Source organism: Peromyscus maniculatus, chromosome 8, assembly GCF_049852395.1.
Source record: "Peromyscus maniculatus bairdii isolate BWxNUB_F1_BW_parent chromosome 8, HU_Pman_BW_mat_3.1, whole genome shotgun sequence".
Classification (NCBI taxonomy): Eukaryota; Metazoa; Chordata; class Mammalia; order Rodentia; family Cricetidae; genus Peromyscus; species Peromyscus maniculatus.
Window position 1 is genome coordinate 42,448,915 of NC_134859.1, and position 18,225 is coordinate 42,467,139.

At 45.9% G+C, this 18,225-nt stretch overlaps 1 protein-coding gene and 1 long non-coding RNA gene across 19 annotated transcripts; one reads left to right on the plus strand and one right to left on the minus strand.

Moving 5' to 3' along the window:
* Positions 1-471: 471 nt before the first annotated feature.
* On the minus strand, positions 472-16,496 carry Znf672 (zinc finger protein 672). Of its 17 annotated transcripts, XM_042284057.2 has the most exons (6): positions 16,342-16,414; positions 15,640-15,775; positions 11,594-11,653; positions 8,949-9,072; positions 5,130-5,175; positions 472-3,133 (listed from the first exon to the last, which is right to left on the minus strand). In XM_042284057.2, exon 6 carries the CDS (start codon positions 2,912-2,914, stop codon positions 1,508-1,510), a length of 1,407 nt encoding a protein of 468 aa, XP_042139991.1. In that variant the 5' UTR covers positions 2,915-3,133; positions 5,130-5,175; positions 8,949-9,072; positions 11,594-11,653; positions 15,640-15,775; positions 16,342-16,414; the 3' UTR covers positions 472-1,507. The 17 variants fall into 17 exon arrangements, with proteins under 17 accessions (XP_042139991.1, XP_076398560.1, XP_042139992.1 ...); XM_076542445.1 differs by lacking the exon at positions 15,640-15,775 and having other exon boundaries at positions 11,488-11,653; positions 16,342-16,433; XM_042284058.2 differs by lacking the exon at positions 15,640-15,775 and having other exon boundaries at positions 16,342-16,428.
* Positions 16,223-17,494, plus strand: LOC121831811 (uncharacterized). Of its 2 annotated transcripts, none has more exons than XR_006075398.2 (2): positions 16,223-16,407; positions 16,484-17,494. It is a non-coding gene; the product is annotated as an uncharacterized LOC121831811 (long non-coding RNA). The 2 variants fall into 2 exon arrangements; XR_006075399.2 differs by having other exon boundaries at positions 16,223-16,393.
* Positions 17,495-18,225: the final 731 nt, after the last annotated feature.

Consider the following 18,225-nt stretch of genomic DNA (forward strand, 5'->3'; position numbering starts at 1 on the left):
TGTTAGCTATGCCAGAATGTAGCATAAGACGACCCTGCTCACAAGCTCATCTTCTTTCTAGACCTTTCCTATAGAGTGTAACATCTGCCTTGGTCTAGGGGCAGGCTGGTCCAGGAGGCAGATGACCTCTTGTCTGGCACTTGCCTGTGGTGGGCCATGCAGTCTGGCCTTCTGGTATAGAACCAAGCCCTACAGCAAAAGTTTGAACTAGTTTATAGTGGATGAGTTTTTGACAGGTAACTGGACTGTAGATCATGACTTGTCAAGTAGTTAATCCTTTGATAAGTTCATAGCTGAAGGCCTATTAGGTAGTGAGGCCACAATCCTGGGGAAATGCCTTGAAGGGTAATCTTGTTCCTGTATACTTCCCATATTTCCTTGCCCTCAAGTGGGTGGCCTCCCATGCCTTTCGGCTTTGCTTCAGGCTCACAGAAGTGGAACCAGCTGACAACGGAATGACACTACTGAAAGCGCGAGCCAAAATAAATCTTTAAGTTGATTTTCTCAGGCATTTGTCACAGCAATGAAGAAACCACCACCAAAAGGGATGAGAACTTGGAACTCATTTTGACAAAGGGGTGCTTGGTGTCACAAACCCAAACAAATAGCAATGTTACCAGCTATAAGCAGTCATTGACCAATTCCAGGCTTTACATCCTGCCCTTGCCCAGGACTCCAGGGAACTTGTTTCCTCATGCCTTGAAGCTTCATCTGGAAAAAACATTCTTTTGTTTCACATGGTGTCACTGGGCTTTATGGACTTACAGTCTTGGGCTGCATCCCAAGGCAAACATTTCTTACCTGGCTAGAGAAAATTGTCCTAAGAGGCATTTGTTAGGGGAGGGGAGGGTTAGTTCTTTGTGTGTGCACATGTGTCATGGATGGTACATGTGTGGGTTCAAGGGATCAAATTCAGGTTGTCAGCTGGTGCCTTTACCTGCTGAACCGTTTTGCTGGGCCCTAAGAGGCATCTTGTAAAAGGGCATATGGATGGCCAGGCTGATGAGTGCCTACTTTTGTGTTTTACTCTTCAAGGGAGTAACTTGCCACAGATCTTGGTCCTTTAGTGAAGGGAACCATTCCACCCTTCCACGCTGCCTGTGTTTCACCTCTGCAACTATGTCTCAAGCAAGAGAAAGCAGTAGAGACTAACAGGCAGATAAGAAACAAGAGACCTAACTGACCAATATGTTGCCTGAAGAGCCAAGAAAGAAGAGCTCAGGCCCAACACCAACAAAGGAGAGCAGAGTGGCATCAACAGAACACAGAACACCCCGTCTGTCTTGCATAGGGCTGTGGTATTGGTTCCTTGACTCCTAGGACTTTGAGCTGGGGAATACAAGGATGGATGAGGGAAGAGCTGTTAGGGATCTTGGTTTAGAGACAAGGCAACCTAGGTGAGTACCTAGCAACAATGCAACAGCAGTAGGTCTGGCTTCCAAACCATCTGAACTGTCTTTTCCTCAGGGTTGAATGTGTATTCACCCAGCCACCTTATGGGGCCCTCTTAGCAAGTTTCCTGAAATGGAGACACTAGGAGCCCTGATCTCTCCTGTTCCGTTGGCCCTGTGAGGGCAAGGGGAGGACCTACTGTCACCTCAGTGACTACAGCGGTGGTGGTAGTGGCTGCCATTGCAGCTGCTCTAGCACGTCTGTGGGACCGCTGGTGCTGTGACAGTGATCGGCCATGGCTAAAGAATTTGCCACACTCCATGCACTCTGCTGTCCGCTCACCTAGGTGTGTTTTTCTGTGCAGTGCAAGCTTGGAAGCAACACTGAAGGACTTGCCACACTCTGGGCATTTGTGTGGTTTATGGCCGGCATGATTGCGCAAATGCACATTGAGGTTGGAGATGCAGGTGAATCGCTTGCCACACAGCTCACAGTGGTAAGGCTTTTCCCCAGTGTGGGTGCGCAGGTGTTTGGTGAGGTCTGAGCGGTCTGTGAAGCCCCGGCCGCACTCTGGGCACGGGAAAGGCCTCTCCCCCGTGTGGCTGCGCTGGTGCACCACAAGGTCATATCGCTGTCCAAAGCCCTTGCCACAAGTAGGGCACACGTGGGGCCTTTCACCCTGGTGGCTGCGCTGATGGCGCAGCAATGTGGAGCTCTCGCTAAAGCAGCGCCCACAGTCGCTACATGCGTATGGCTTTTCTCCAGTGTGTGTTCGCTGGTGCCGCACCAGCGTGGCACTCTCCAAAAAGCCCTTGCCACATTCAGGGCACTTGTAGGGCTTCTCCCCCGAGTGCCTCTGGAGGTGTCGTGTGAGCGTGGAACTCTTGCTGAAGCTCTTACCACACACACCACACTGGTGGGCCTCAGCGCCAGGGTCGCTGAGGCTGAGGACGACGTGGATGCGGGAATGGTTCCGTAGCCCAGCACTGCTATGAAAGGCCCGTGGGCATTGCGTACAGTGGTGCAGCGGGCTGGGGGGAGGAGCGGTGGCAGTGGTGGTCTCTGGGGGGTGCACCCGTGCCAGGTGAAAAGGAAGAGCACTCTGCCGAAAGGAGCGGGCACACAGTGGGCAGCGGTGGGGCTTCTCAGGTGGGTGCTGTCGGACCCGATGCAGCAGTAGTGCAGGGATGTGAGGGAAGCGACGGCCACAGAGGCGGCAAGGGCAGGTGTGGCTACGCCTTCGGTGTGTCCCCAAGTGTAGGTCCAGCAGGCTGTTGTTACTGAAGCTCTGGCCACACTCACTGCAGACGTAGAGGGTCTGGCCAGCATGGGTCCGCCTGTGTGCACGCAGGTCTGAGGCTCGAGCACAGCGTTCACCACACTCGAGACAGCGGAAACGTTTGTCACCACCATGGGCACGTTCGTGCCGCAGCAGCACTGCACTGTACCGAAAGCTTTTGCCACACTCACTGCAGGAATAAGGCCTTCCGCCAACCGCAGCCACGCCAGGCGCTGTGAACATGATGTCCGCCTTTCCTAGTCAGTAATTTCTAGTTTTAAGGTCCGGAAAGTACCAGAGGGGGAATGACTGTGGCCTTGAAAACTGGTCTGCAGATTCCTGGGTTTCTTCTTTCAAGAGCAGATGTCCCTGCTGTTCCAAAGGCAGGCAGCAGTTGGACTCATCATTGTGATCCCTGCAGGGAGGTCACCCTGAGTTCAGCACTGGCTGCAACAACTCTGGCTGGGGACACAGAAAAAGCACCTTGAACTCTCTAGGCTTGTAAAGTATTAGCTAGTCAAGCTCTCGAGAGAAAAGCCATGAGACCCTGAAATTCAGAGGGGTGTCCCTGTAATGCTTGGAAAGGCAAAAGGGGCAGATCACACCTGTCCAGGAAACAAGCAGTTATAGATTTCAGGGAGTGTGTGGGGTTCCTTGCTAGAACTAGGAACACTCAACACTGTTGGAGAGAGGAAGTGTCCAACCTGTTTTCTGGTGTGATTTAAGCCCCTAGGGAGTTCATTGCCTGGCATTCCTCCTCTGTCCATTCCTAATGCATCCCAGGTACAGGGGAGCCCCTATCTACCAGAAAATAGGTCTGGACAGTTGCCGATTCAATGGGTGACACAGCCACACTGACCTATGGATCATACCTCATACTGGGTGTCCTGGGCTAGTGACAGATCCCAGGCCCTAAGGGAGTAGTCACTTGTAAAGTAAACCAGGTGAGAGGTCAGCCAGCCTGTTTTTATAGGCACAGGGCATCACACAACCTCTAGTTAAATGTGCTCTTCACGATCATTGAAGAAAAGCAAACAAAATGGCTAACAGCTATTTTCTTGTGGGAAATGGAAATCTATCCTTAATGCCCAGCAGTGCTGGCTTGACTAAATAAACCCAACTGGGCCTCTACATCTGTAAGTGAAGTCAAGCAGATGAAATGCTTGGTCAACAGCGCACCGGGAGAACTCAGTATCTGCAGGTCCTCCATGCTGGGTGGAAGTATCATGTTATTTTTGTTCTTGTGTCTTTTTTTCTGAAGGAAGGACTTTTTTTTTTTTTTTTGAGGCATGGTCTATCTGTGTACTTCCGGCTGTCCTCAAACTTACAGAGCTAAACCTGCCTCTGCCTCCAGAGTGCTGGGATTTCAGGAATGCACCACAATGCCCGGAGTGTCTGCTTCCCCAGTGCTGGGATTAAAAGGGTGTATCACCATACCCAGGAGGAGGAAGTTATTTCTTAACATCAAAACAGGCTGGAGAGATGGCTCAGCAGTTAAGAGCACTGGCTGCCCTTCCAGAGGTCCTGAGTTCAATTCCCAGCACCCACATGGTGACTCACAACCATCTGTAGTGAGATCTGGTGCCTTCTCCTGGTATGCAGGCATATGTGTAGGCAGAGCACTGTACACATAATAGATACATAAATCTTAAAAACCAAAACCAAGACCTGAGACTAGTGCCACAAGCGACCCTTTGCTACTCGTCTTACCAGTGATACCACTTCACGTTTTATGTGTTGTTTCCCCTGCTCTAGCCCAATCTGGACTAGTCTAAACACCAGATACCTTATTCAAAGACGATTTTTAAACGCTGCAAAGCAGGGACACTTTTGCAGCCACAGAGCAGACTTCAGAGTAGCTAACTCTGAATCCTCTAGGGGTCTTGCTTCTATTTTTAACTTAATTTTAATATTTATCTTATTTTTATTTATGTGCATGCATATGTTTATGTAAGGATATATGCATGAGAGTGCAGGTACCCAGAGACTAGAAGAGGGTATCAGATCCTCTGGAACTGGAGTGATAGGTAGTTCTGAGACATTTGAAGTGGGTGCTGGAAACTGAACTCGGATCTCATGAAAGAGCAGTATGTACTCTTAAATGCTGAGCCACCTCTCCAGCCTCTTATTTTATTTTATTTTTTTTTTTGAGCCAGGGTCTCATTATGTTGCCTTGGCTGGCCTTGAACTCAGAGAGAACTGCCTGCCTCTACCTCCCACGTACTGGTCATTTAAAGGAGTATCTGCCTTCATCAAACTAAAATCCAGTGCCTGTTATCTCTCAGCCCATGCTTCTGGGAGCCCATCCTCTCCCAGGCCAGTGCTTCCTAGGGAACATGTCCAAGGAAAGAAACCTAAATGCACAACACATACATGCATACAAAAGGCAGATAAAAAAAAAATTCCATCTCTTCAATAGTGTAGGTTGTTGCTTGGCCCTTTCACATCTCTTCCTTACCTCATCCCATTATATGAGCAAAGAGGTCTGTTCCTGGGGTAGAAACCTGTAAAAAAATTATAATGCTTAGAACACTTAGAAATCACCTAAATATCACTGATCTGAGAGTGAGTCTTTTTTTTTATTCTGCTCACCTCCTAGTCTCTCCATATCCTCTCCTCACCCCTGCTGTGCCCCCCACAAAAGAAAACAAAACAAATAAGCAAGTAAACAAAAGCAGAAACAAACAGAAAAACCTCTTTGCTTTTCCTTCTTTCCTGCCTCTCCAACACCTCTTCATCCATCCTGGTGGCATTGGGGGCTTCGGTGTGCCGCAGTATACCCGTTTGTCCCATCAGCTTTACTAGCAATGTTCTTGGAGATCCTGTGGGTTATCATTCCACAGGACCAGTCCTTTCACAAGCTCCAGCAGGTCCTAAATGGAGTAGATGCTAGGGTAGGCCAACCCAAGGCCCAGCTGTGGGCCTGGGTGGTAATTGAGCTGGTCAGTCTGGGTCACTGGGGCCACCTGTCTTGGGTGAGGGGGTGGAGTCAACTCCCCTACATGCATGACCTCAGAGTTGGTTCAGCCATGCCCGTGGTGAGGGGTGTGGGCCATCTCTCCCAAGTGCTCTCTTGTTGTAGTGTCCAGCAAGGGGCAAGAGTAACTTTCCCATGGCCACTGAATGGTGGGGCTGGCTCAGCATGGCCCTCTGATTTCATCTCAAATGCTTCCTAAGCCCTCTTGAGGCAACACAGGCCACAGACATCAACACAGACCCCAGGTGCAGCTGGACCACAGACCCAGACATGGCCCTTGGTGGCAGCTTAGGCCTGGACAACATCCTGGCTCTGGGTGGAAGGAATGGCCACTAAGGCGGCCGCCAGACACCACCAAGGCCTCAGGTTGTGGCCTCATCCCTGGACCTCTAGGTGACCTTTGGTGGCATTACAGGACCTGGACTTCAGCACAGACCACAGCCGAGGTAGGACCACAGATCCTGACATGCTCCTTGGCAGCAGCTGGGTCTAGATGTCACCACTGCCCCAGAGGCAGTATGGCCCATAGACACCAACATGGCCCTCGATCTCACGTGTCTGCATGTCCTTTGATGGAGAGCATCAGACATCACCACAGACCCTGGCTGCAGTAGGGCCACAGACCCTGACATTGAGTAGCAGCACAGATCACTCAGTTCTGCATGCATCCTAGCCCTCAGACACCAACCTGGACTCAGGTGGCTGATCTGTCCCGGGGCATACTCATGGCGTTCTGTGGTAACAGGAGCAACATTCATCAATCTGGCCCCTACAGGGCCATAGACCCAGACATGGCCCTCAGCAGCAGCCTGGAACCAGATGACACTATGGCCGTGGGGGGCAACACAGGACACCTATATCTGTATGATCCCCACTGTGATGTGGTTCCCCAGACTCCAATCAGTCCCAAGTGGCAACCTGGGTCACAGACTTCAACAGACCCCAGCTGTAGCTAGGCCATGGACCCAGACATGGCTCCAGGAAGCAGCTAGGCCTAGTTGACATCCTAGCTCCAAGTGGTAGCCCAGCCACTCAGATCAGCATGGCTCTGGCAGCAGCATGGCCCCTGTATACCATAATTGGAAACATGGGCCATGGACATCCCCACAGACCTTGGCTGTGGTAGGACTATGGATCCAGATATGGTCCTTGGCAGCAGCTTAAGTCTGGTGTCATCATGACCCTAGGTGGTGGTAAAGGCCACCCAAATGGGCATGGTCCCAGTGTCAACATGGCCTGTGGACCCAAACATTGCTCCAGGAGGTGGCCCAGCCCACTGGAATCAACATGGCACTCAACAGCAACAGGACCATGGACATCAACACTGACCCTGGCTTCTGTAGACTGGGGACTCAGACATGGCCCTTGGCAGCAGCCTGGCCTGGACATCTCCATGGCCCTGGGTGGTGAGCAGACTTGCCCCATCAGATTGTTCCTCACTGTCTTCACCATGGCTCCAGGTAGCAAGCAGGCCTCCAACATCTGCCCACTCTTCACCATCATCATTTCTTCCTTTCTGCATCATTCCACAGTGTATGACCCATTCTGCTTCTCTATCTTTATCATTTCTCAACCACTTATTTCCTTATCATAATGAAGCCCACCTGCCCAGCACTGCAAGGCAGGCCTTGAGGACCCTGGCTGGCAGTCTAAGACTGAGCAGAACTACATCAGGTAGGGGTGGCTGTCTTCCCGCCAGCCAAGGTGAGTCTTGAAGTGTTATATAACGAATATGTTTTGCTTTGGAAAAATGGTAAAAGGGTAATTACATAGGATGAACAAGTCCTAACAGTTGAATACTTTACTATTTTAGTATCCTTCAAGCATACCTTATAACTGTAAGTGAGGAGTATGAAAATTAATCACAATTTAGTACATTTATTAACGATCCACTGTACAAATCCAGTCGGAAAGGAGTTTCCATCTGGGTTCATTCTGCCATACCAATACTTCTTGGGTAAACTGAGAGACCCAAGTTAGGAGTCATAGATGATATCTATCTTGAAGCAAGAGTTAAGTATAAATTGTTTGACCAAGTAGGAATGAAGCTGAGGGTAACTGCTCAGAGCTGTGCTTTCTAAGAGCTGCATGTAGCTACAAGGCATTTGAAAGTGTTGTGATGCTCAAATGCACTTATTTAAAAGTTTGAGCATGAAAATGATATGTAAAATCTCATCAACAAGGTTTAGGGATGGACATCTAACTAGGTTGTTATATTGTATGCATAAGGCCCTGGATGCAATCCCTAGCATTTCATACACACGAAAAAAATTTAACAACTGTCTACAACAGTCTCCATAGGCTCCCAACTCCACAGGTGCCTGGGCTCCAAATGCTGCTGGAGTCAGCAGCCCACTACCAGCTGGCTCTGCCTTCAGGCAGCTCTGTGCTCTCACTCCTTGGCCGTCACATGTACTGCTTCTACATGTTCCCTTGTCTTGCCTTTGAGATGGCTGTCTCCTTGACTCCTTTTCCCCATGGGTTGAGGGCTTCCCCTGGACCCCCTCAGGTGACTGCTGTCACACTAGGTCAGCTGCCTGGACACCAGCTCTGGCTTCTATTGTTGTTGCAATTATCACATACTCTCAGCTCACAACTCTGTGCAAGCAGCTGCAGCTGCACTCAGCCAAGCTGTGGATTGCCTGTGTTCTCTGGCCAGGCATGCTACACAGCTTGAGCCAGCCTCACACTTCACTGTCATCATCCGCAGAACTGGGGAGACACCTGGGAATTCTTAAAGGGTGGAAATGGTTATAGAAAAACAAATTTAAAAAAGAGAGAAGAGGTTTTTTACCCCCCAAGATAAAAATGGGAAACATTATGCTGCATGGAGTTAGGTCTCTGTATAGTTCTGCAATGAATGGTCTGAAAATTGAACAATTAAATGAAGAAATAATTAATTAACTTAGCTGGGATTGACATAATGTCAATTATCATTTTAGCAATTCTTATTTTATCCCCCAAAAGTTGTTTGATATCAGTGCCAAATACAAAAAATTGACTGATAAGATAAAATCTCTATAAAGACAGACTAATGGAATTAAGAAAGATATTCGAAGAAAGATATTCGCACACCAACAGAGGAGTTTAGAGCAGAAGTTATGACACCATGGCATTATGAAACTGAAGGGAAGCGGCCCAAGGTTATTAGAAAATAACCTTTATTTATCCAGTTACCATTCAAGAATGACCACCGATGATAGGCATCCCCAAGGCTATTCAGAAGTTAACTGGGAACCCCTAGAAATGTTAGATTGAAGAGATTTAAGGAAGCAATAGTTTCATATGGTATGCATTCACCTTTTGTGTAGCAGATGTTAAATTCATGGTCCACTTAGAACAGAATTATTCCATAAGACTGGAAAGATTTAGCTACAGCAATATTGGAATCTGGTCCTCAGTTACAGCGGGTGAAGAGATGAAGCTAGGGCCATCAAACAGCAAGGTAGAGTTAAAGGTCATAAGATTTCCCAAGATCAAATCCTTGGGGAGGGCCGTTATGCTAATGAGGAGACAGGTTACATTTGATGATCACATCTTATCCCCGTGCTGTACAGCAGCTTTGAATGCTTAGGACAAGGTTGAACAAGCAGGAAAGAGAACTGAGCCATTTACTAAAATTATACAAGGCCCAAAAGAAGCTTTCACCAGTTTGTTTGTTTGTTTGTTTTAAATAAAGATTGAGCCGGGCGGAGGTGGCGCAAGCCTTTAATCCCAGCACTTGGGAGGCAGAGGCAGGTGGATCTTTATGAGTTCGAGACTAGCCTGGTCTACAGAGCGAGATCCAGCAAAGGTGCAAAGCTACACAGAGAAATCCTGTCTCGAAAAACAAAACAACAAAAATAATAAAAAATAAATAAATGAAGGTTGACTTCAGCTGTAAAGAGAATGTCATCAGATCCAGAAGTTAGAAGAATATTAATTGAATTGTTCTTTGGCTTTTGAAAATGCTAATTCAGAATGTAAAAAAGGGTGATCAGGCTTTTAAAGCCAAGATCAGCATCCATAGATGAATGGATTAGAAATACAGCTGATACTGGATCTCACGCTTATGATAATACTTGGATAGGAGAAGTGACTTCTAAAACTTTTAAGGTTGGATGTTTTAATTGTGGTAAACCAGGTCATCTGAAAAGGGTTTGCAGGCAAGGCGTTCCCAGGAACAATGTTTTTTTCCTATAGAGATTCTAAACAGAAGGCCCTAGCCTTCTAGAATACGCAGAAGGTGTGGCAAAGGCTGACATTGGACCAATAAATGCAGATCAACAAGGGACAGGCAAGGTAACCCATTGGCATTAGGGGCCTCTTGAAGTCCTCTGTATCAAATGTGGTTCAGTCATTCCCTGTCAGCACTGGGGAAACTCTTCCAGAGAGTAACTAGAAGACTTAATGCCTATTATGAAAAACTATACTGCTCTGAATGACAGAACATCTTTAGAAGATAAAACAAAATTTTCAGGAGAAACCATAAAGCAAATATTTTGGCAAACTTCTATAAATGCTTAATTTTTTTTTTTTTTTGTTTTTTTTTTTTTGTTTTTTTGAGACAGGATTTCTCTGTGTAGGGCAAACTTCTATAAATGATCAAAGACCAATGTAAAAATATGAATAAATGGCATTATAATTGAGGGTATGGTAGACACAGGGACAAATGTAACAACAATTGCACCAAGATCTTGGCATCCAAATCAGCCACTTCAGAGGTAAATGTTCACCTATAAAGGACTGGAACTTTATCTCAAGTAAAACAAAGCACAAGATGGGTTGAATGTATAGGGCTGGAAAGACAGGAAAATTAAAGCCATATGTGGCGAACAAAGCAATGAATTTACGGGACATGATTGTTACAGCAATGGAAAACCCAGATTAACATTCCTCCAGTCTCAGAAACAAACCATAAACTAGCATGCTTCTGAGGAAAATATTAAAAGGTATTATAGGGCTGGAGAGATGGCTCAGCAGTTAAGAACACTGGCTGTTCTTCCAGAGGTCCTGAGTTCAATTCCCAACAACCACATGGTGGCTCACAACCATCTGTAATGAGATCTGGTGCCCTCTTCTGGCCTGCAAGGATACACGCAGACATTACACTGTATATATAATAAATAAATCTTAAAAAAAAAAAAAAAGGTATTGTAAAGAATAGTCATCGACAATTCAGATTGTATATAAACAGGGCACAACAGCTGCTGATCTTTCAGAGGTACCAAAAATTGTTAACTGACAAATCTGTCTGGGTCGAACAATGGCCTTTGACATCAGAAAAATTACAGGCCTTAGAACAGCTGGTACAGGAACAGCTAAACATTGAAGAATCCACTGGTCCTTGTAATTCTCCTGTATTTGTCATTAAAAAGAAATTTGGAAAATGAAGAACGGTAACAGATCCAAGAGCTATGAATAAGGTGATTCAGCCAAGGGGATCTTTACAGCCTAGAATTCCCCTGCTTTTTCTATTTCCTAAAGGACGGCCTATTATAGTTAATAATTTAAAAGATTGCTTTTTTTGGGTTGAAGAGATGGCTCAGTGGTTAAGAGCACAGGCTGCTCTTCCATAGGTCCTGAGTTCAATTCCCTGCACCCACATGGTGACTCACAACAATCTGTAATGAGACCTGGTACCCTCTTCTGGCCTGCAGGCATGCATGCAGACAGAATACTATATACATAATAAATAAATAAATCTTAAAAAAAAAGATTGCTTTTTTTTTTTAACTATACCTTTGCAAGAACAGGATGGAGAAAATTTTGCCTTCATAGTACCTACTTACAATAATTCCCAGCCTGCTAAAAGATATCTGTGGAAAATTCTCCCACAAGGAATGTTAAATAGTCCTACCTTGTGTCAATATTTTGTACAACAGCCACTAGAAATGGCTGTTTCTTCAATCTATAATTTCACATTATATGGATGATATTTTACTAGCTGATTCAGATGCAGATACCTTAGATAAAATGAAGAAGTAAAGACAATTTTGCCTTGTTGCTCCTGAAACAAATTGCTCCTGAAAAAGTACAAAGAGGAGATTCTATTAGTTACCTAGGATATAAGGTAAGTTTATAAAAAAACTCAACCACAGAAAGCACAAATCAGGAGAAATCAATTACGAGATCTTAATGATTTTCAAAAATTGCTGGGAGATATTAACTGGCCATGGCCCACAATTGGATTGACAACTCAAGAACTAAGTAATTTATTCCAAACCTTACAAGGTAATAATGACTTAAATAGTCCAAGAAGATTATCAGCTGAGGCTGAGAGAGAAGTGGCTTTGGTGGCAAAGAAATTACAGGATGCACATGTGGATCATCTGGATCCATTGCTTGACTGTATTCTGGTTATTTTACCTTCTATGCATTACCCTCCTGGAATTCAGATGCAGAGAGAAGACAATATCTTAGAATGGATATTTTTACCACACAGAGTAAAACATTAAAGACCTATGTAGGTTTCTGAGTTGATTCTGAAACGAAAACTAAGATTTCATTAATTAGCAGGAATTTTACTAACGCTGAAATTTCCTCATTACAGACAAAAACTGAACACTGGCAAAGAGCTTGCAGTAATTTTTTTGAGAAGAAATTAACAACAAATATCCCCAAAGCAAGAGACTTCAGTTTACAAAGAGAACTGCCAGTGGCCAAGAGGAGCAGCAGGTGGCAACTGAAGTTCAAGGTGTCAGCCCACTAGAAGGCTGTGATTGATATTTTGTGAATGCTCTAACAAATGAAGCTTGCCTGAAGATCAGAGGGCAAGGCCAGCCACTAGCTAGCCATAGAGGCCAGGTAATTGTGGCACACATCTTTAATCCTAGCTCTTGGGAGACATACACACCTTTAATCCTAGCACTAGGGAGGTTGAGACAGGAAGTGATATGGGCAGGTAGAGAAATGTAAATTTCTAGTCCTTGAAAGTTATTACTACAAACTATTTAAGATAATAAAGAAATGCAGTTCAGTAGTTAGTCACTTATTACAATCAAACTTATAGTCATGTTAGGTATGTTTTCAAAGTCAGAGACATATTTTAGGTAGACAGGTGGTCTTCAAACATCTCATAGACCTACAGAATATGGCATTTAAGATGTTTTAATAACATAAGTGTTTTGTTTTTTTTTAAATTTTTTATGAGACATGTCTGTTCCTGGCAGCACTAATCTACTTCAGAGAAGATGATGGACATCAAAGAAACTCCATATGGAGTTTACTTTCTTTGTGGCAAAAGTTAGTCACTGGGCAAGAAATTGTTCTTGCTTTGATTGGTGTCCAAACTGGACAAGCAGGACACAATTAAGTGACTGCTGAACTCCGCCAAGACAAGGTGGGACAGTCCTTCAAAATTCCTGCTTCACAGAAAAGTCTGTCATATATTCTAGGACTATAGGCTGAAGATGGATGCCCCAAAGTTATAGTTATATGCCTTGGGTGACTGTCCAGACAGCCAGCTGTTTCTGTCATTTCTTAGATTTAGAAGATGTTCGCTCTGCACTTTCTCTTTACTCAGGTAATATTATATCCTTCTTAGGTCTCTGACGGAGTTGAAGACTAGATAGTTATAGTATTTCTTGTTACCAAATTCAGTAAAGAAACTCAGAAAAGAGGTGTCGAGTGTATAAAGTTGAGACATAAAAAGATAGTTTTGGCTTGGTAATACAAGTTATGATAGAAAACAAATTAGGCACAACACTTTGGACTCACCAAAATAGGATAATGGAGCATTTTCTCTGAATCTGTCATATTCAAGTGGACTGGACATTTTTAATGTAATTCTTACCTGTATATATTTGTATAAAGTTATTGTACTTATTATATATAGTTCTACTATGTTAGTTTATAGTTTTGTTTTTTTTTTTAGACAAAAAGGGAGAAATTCTGTGATATTCTAAGTGTTCTGACAAATAAAAGTTGCTTGGAGTCTGAGGGCAGAGCTAGCCACTAAATGACCAAAATTAGCCACAGAGGTTTTGGAGGAATATGGACAGATAGTAGTAGTAGTAGTAGCAAGGCAGGGCAGAGAGGGATCTCAGTCATTTTGGAGGAAGGAACAGAGCAGGTAGGAGAGACCTGGTGGCTTCTCTGACCCTTCAGGTTCTTACCCTGATGTCGGACTCCTGAATTTTTATTGATAAAGAATAATTAGGATAACGCTTCACCCAAGGTCAGCTACATTAATCTTAGGCCCTGGCCCAGGAAACGGAACTCAGTGACGGGACAGCACCTAGGACTAGTAATGTGGGCTGTGGCTCTCTCCAGGGAAAGTGACTTCCGTTGGATTCTTCCCACCCCTGGGAAGCTGAGACACTGCTGTCCTGGAGGTTCTGTGACCTTGACCCCTGAAGTCAGGCAGAGGCCTATTACCCATCCCTTACTGGACGATGTGAGTAGAAAGGTTTATGGCCAGTGTGACATATTCAAGGAGCTGGCAAAAACAGGAGTGACAAAAGCTTCTACCTCAAGAGCCAAGTCTGATCATGATCCAAATACAAACCCAAAGTTTTGCTTTTATAAAGACTGTGAATCTGGGAAGGTTAGAGATTAGTATGTAGGTAGGGAAAAAATAGACAGCCAGAGCTTATCCTCTGTCTCTCTAACAAATGGGCAAAACTGAAGGCTAGAAATCTCAGAACAGGGAGAACACGAGAAGAGACTGTTAGGTCTCTTGTACCTTCTCTGGGACTATCAATGAATTGGACATAAATAACATACTCTAGGGGGTAAAAAAATGTGTAATCATTTGTCAATTAACAATGGGATGAGTCCAGAATATGTGGCCTTGTTACTATGACTATCACACAATTTACTTACACAAATCCAATTATGACATTAAAAGGTGATTGAATCTTAAGGGATCACCAATATACAAACAGACTAAAATGTGTTTTGTGGCAAGTGACTGTATTAGTTTAGTATCCAGCTCTTCCAAATCTGTTCTCTATGGTCCCACCACCATATATATTATATATACTTTGCCTTGGATAACTGAGTTGGGATTGAAACCTGTGAAGTTCACTGGAAAAGCACACATATGCAAACTGAGTAGAACTTGCATTAATATGAAGACTTGGAATGCAGCAGATGGAAAGCCCAAATCATCTTGTGTCATTTTTTGTCTTGTAATAGCCATTTGTCACCCACCTCTGCATCTGACCTAAGTTCTTTTAGAATTTATCTATTTAGGAGACTATTATCGTCTACCAACTTAGAAGCTAAGTATGTCACCAGCTAGTATATAAAACCTATAGCATGGGTAAGATGGCTCAGTGATTTTAAGAGAGCATGCTCTTCTTACAAAAGACCAAACTTTGGTTGGTTCTGAGCACCCACGCAGGGTAGCTCACATACCTTTAACTGTAGCTTTCTTCTGACTTCCAGGGGAGAGTTCATGTTCATACATACCCAAACACATAAATAAAAATAAATCTTAAACCAAAACGAGTGTTCCCATCCCCTTTGCTTACAGGTTTTTCTCATCTGCTACCTTTATGTTAGGTCATACTGTTTTTGGACACACAAGGTCTCATGTAGCAGAAAGCTGTCCTCAACTTGTTACCTGGATCATGGTGGCTAATAACATGATACAGGAACTTGTTTCTTACTTTTTTGTTTTGTTTTTAAACAAACAAAAAAACCAACTGTTACTCTGAGGCTGGAAGACTGGTAGGGGTGATAATCTTGGCTCCCCCCTCCCCCTTGAAATTCACTCTGTAAACTAGGCTGACCTCTGACTCAGAGATCCAGAGTACTGGGATTAAAGGCATCACCACCACTGCCCCGACATCTTCAATCATCTTTAATAGTCATTTATCTCTCACCTCTGTATCTAAGAGCCTTTGAAAGACATTAACTATACCATTAACTTCCACTAACCTGAAAGCCAAGACTATAATAATCACATAGCCTCTAAAACTTACAGCAGGTGTCTCCCCAATTCTGCCGTAGCCTGCCCACATCTCACGTTACCTTTGGGGAGTTTCGTTTTATGTTGACAAACCTGCTTAGAGGGAGCAGAAAGGCAAGCATCCAAATTCTGCTTCTTCCATGACTAATTATGCGACCTTGAGGACAGGACTTAGGTTACCTGTACCTACAGCCTGGGATAACTCAATACAGGAAACCATGATAGTTTTCTACGAAAAGAGAAAGGTCAAAGCAGTCATTACCCTGAGAACTCAAGTCGTGAAGCACTCGCGACTTACTCTTCAGGGCCGTCCTTATTTAGGCCGACCCTGACTCGGGGGCTCACTGGCCGACGGCTATCCCACTGCAGCCTGCCAGGTCTTTCTGGCTTTCCCGTTCGGCCCCCGGAACCCTTTCCCACCGCGTAGGCGCACGGGGCCCTTCCTTAGCTACAGGCGTGCGCCCGTGCACCCCCGAGTGACGCGAAACTGCGGGGCGCGGAAGCACTGAAGCCACACGGCGCGCAGCACCCTCTTCCTCGGGTCTCCTGAGGCCGTCCCTCCAGGCCCGAGGCTGTCGGCGCCCCGTGACCCGCTCCGTCGGGCGGACGACTCCGCAGGCGCGCGGCCGGACAGCACGGCCGTCCTAAGCGGCCTGCGCAGGCGCACTGGCCCGCCGCGCCTGCGCCGTTCGTCGCCCTCCGGTCCGGCCGCTCGACCCCGGGTTGACGGGAGGCGGCGGCCGTCGAGGGTCGCGGCCCCGCCCGCCCTGCCTTTGAGGCCCTCAGTCCCCTCACCAGTCGCCGGAGGGCCGCTCCGAGCCGCGTTCACTTCAACGCGCTGCGGACGGTGCTGGGCTCGGAGTGCGGAGGAAGGGGCGGGTGCGGCGTGGGGGCGGGGCCAGAAGACAGCGTGCTGATTGGCCTGCTCTGCCCGCAGGGTCACCCCTTCGCTGTCGCTGGTTGCTGGTGCAACGATCCCGCGCAAGCGCACTATTGACCTGACCGGGCTGAGTTGGAAGTTCACGTAGAGTGCGGACCTGGCGATAGGGTCACCTGCTATGCTCAACTAACCTGCCTCCCCTTTTGGATGTCCACACGTGGGCCGCTTCCTGCCACTCAGAGGAAAGAGCGCCATTCCCAGGGCCACCTGGAGACGGGTCAGGGCCCGAGTAGGTTACCTGAGGGAGGCCGATCGCCCCAATCCGCTCCCAAGGTAGTGTCTTCCTATACGGTGAGGCCAGACCGGATGTCCACTATCTTGATTAATCTTCCCCACAGATGAATGGCATGCCCAAGAGCACTAACAGGGACAGCGGTACTCCTGTTCTGCTGGCCAGCTGCCTCAGGTTGAGACTAGGGTGAGTGGAGAAGGCTCCCAACACTGCAGAGCAAGGGCGTCCAACCCGCGAATGCACGGGACGCCTAGGAACGCGGCTCAATCCCAAAACGTAAACCTGCTGGGGAATTAGCTCAGTTGGCAGACTAGCCAAGGCCGGGAGTTTATTTACCAGCACCACATAAAACAGATTGGTGGTACGCAGACTTGAAAATCCAAGCACACCAAAAGTGGACGCAGGAGGATCAGAATTCAGTCATCCCTTGCCTCCGCAATTCCTAGCCAGTAGACTACCTGACACTGTGTGATGGTTAGTTTTGTCAGTTCGGTAGGATGTAACATCACCTGAGAAGACAGTCTCAACTAGGAATTACATGGATTGGGTTGACCTGTGGGCAAACCTGTGAGACATTTTCACCATTTCATGGATTGGGTTCTGCACTGTACAAGTGTTGAGAGGCGACTTAGAGAAAGCAAGAGGCATATCCATTCACTTTGTTCATGGCTGGATGTAGGTTAACTAGCTGCCTTAAGTTCCTGCTGCTGTGACTCCTCCGCAATAGCAGACTATAACCTAGAGTTGTATGCTAAAATAAAATCTTGCTCCGCTTAGTCGCTCTTTGTCAGGGTGTTTTACTAAAGCATCAGACATGAAACTAGGAAAGACCCTGTGTTGAAATAACAAAAGTGTAGCTTAAAAGCTGTTCTTGTGTGTGACTTACTTTATAATGACTTCACAGTTTACTCTTTAGACAACAAAGATTGAAATGTCACACAAAATAAAAATATGACTTTGTATGTAAGTATGGGCTCAGTATTATGGTGGTTTCCAGGGTGTTATCTTTCAGGTACAGACAGTGAAACTGGCACCACTGGATGTTACATATGCTTGGAGTGACTTGAGTGAAAGGCAGCGGTTATTGAGGTGTTAGCCTATTATTGCAGAACAGGTAGGTTTTATTTGGGGATGGTCTCAGTATGTAGCCCTGGCTGGCCTGGAACTGGCAATGTAGACTAGTGTGGCTCCAAACTCACAAGAGATCTACCTGCCTCTGCCACAGCAAAGTAAGTAAAGATTAAACAGGACTCCAGAGACAGACTGCAGATGAACAATGGCTGTTCAGCCAAACATGGACAGACAGATGACTACATTTTTGTTGAGGCATTCTGCTTAATTTGCAGGGAATTCGTGCAAGTTTCCTAAGACTATGACTTGAAAGGCATTATATGCAAAGACACACTGCCAGATTAGGTGCTTATCAAGGGTTGTATTGTAAGGAAAAACAGAACTGGAAACCTGCCATTTTTCCAATGGAATGCAGAGTTGCAATCTGACATTCAAG

Excerpts from the sequence above, each read along its gene's own strand:
- Znf672 (XM_006984912.4), bottom strand. The coding sequence starts at position 2,914 with ATGTTCACAGCGCCTGGCGTGGCTGCGGTTGGCGGAAGGCCTTATTCC.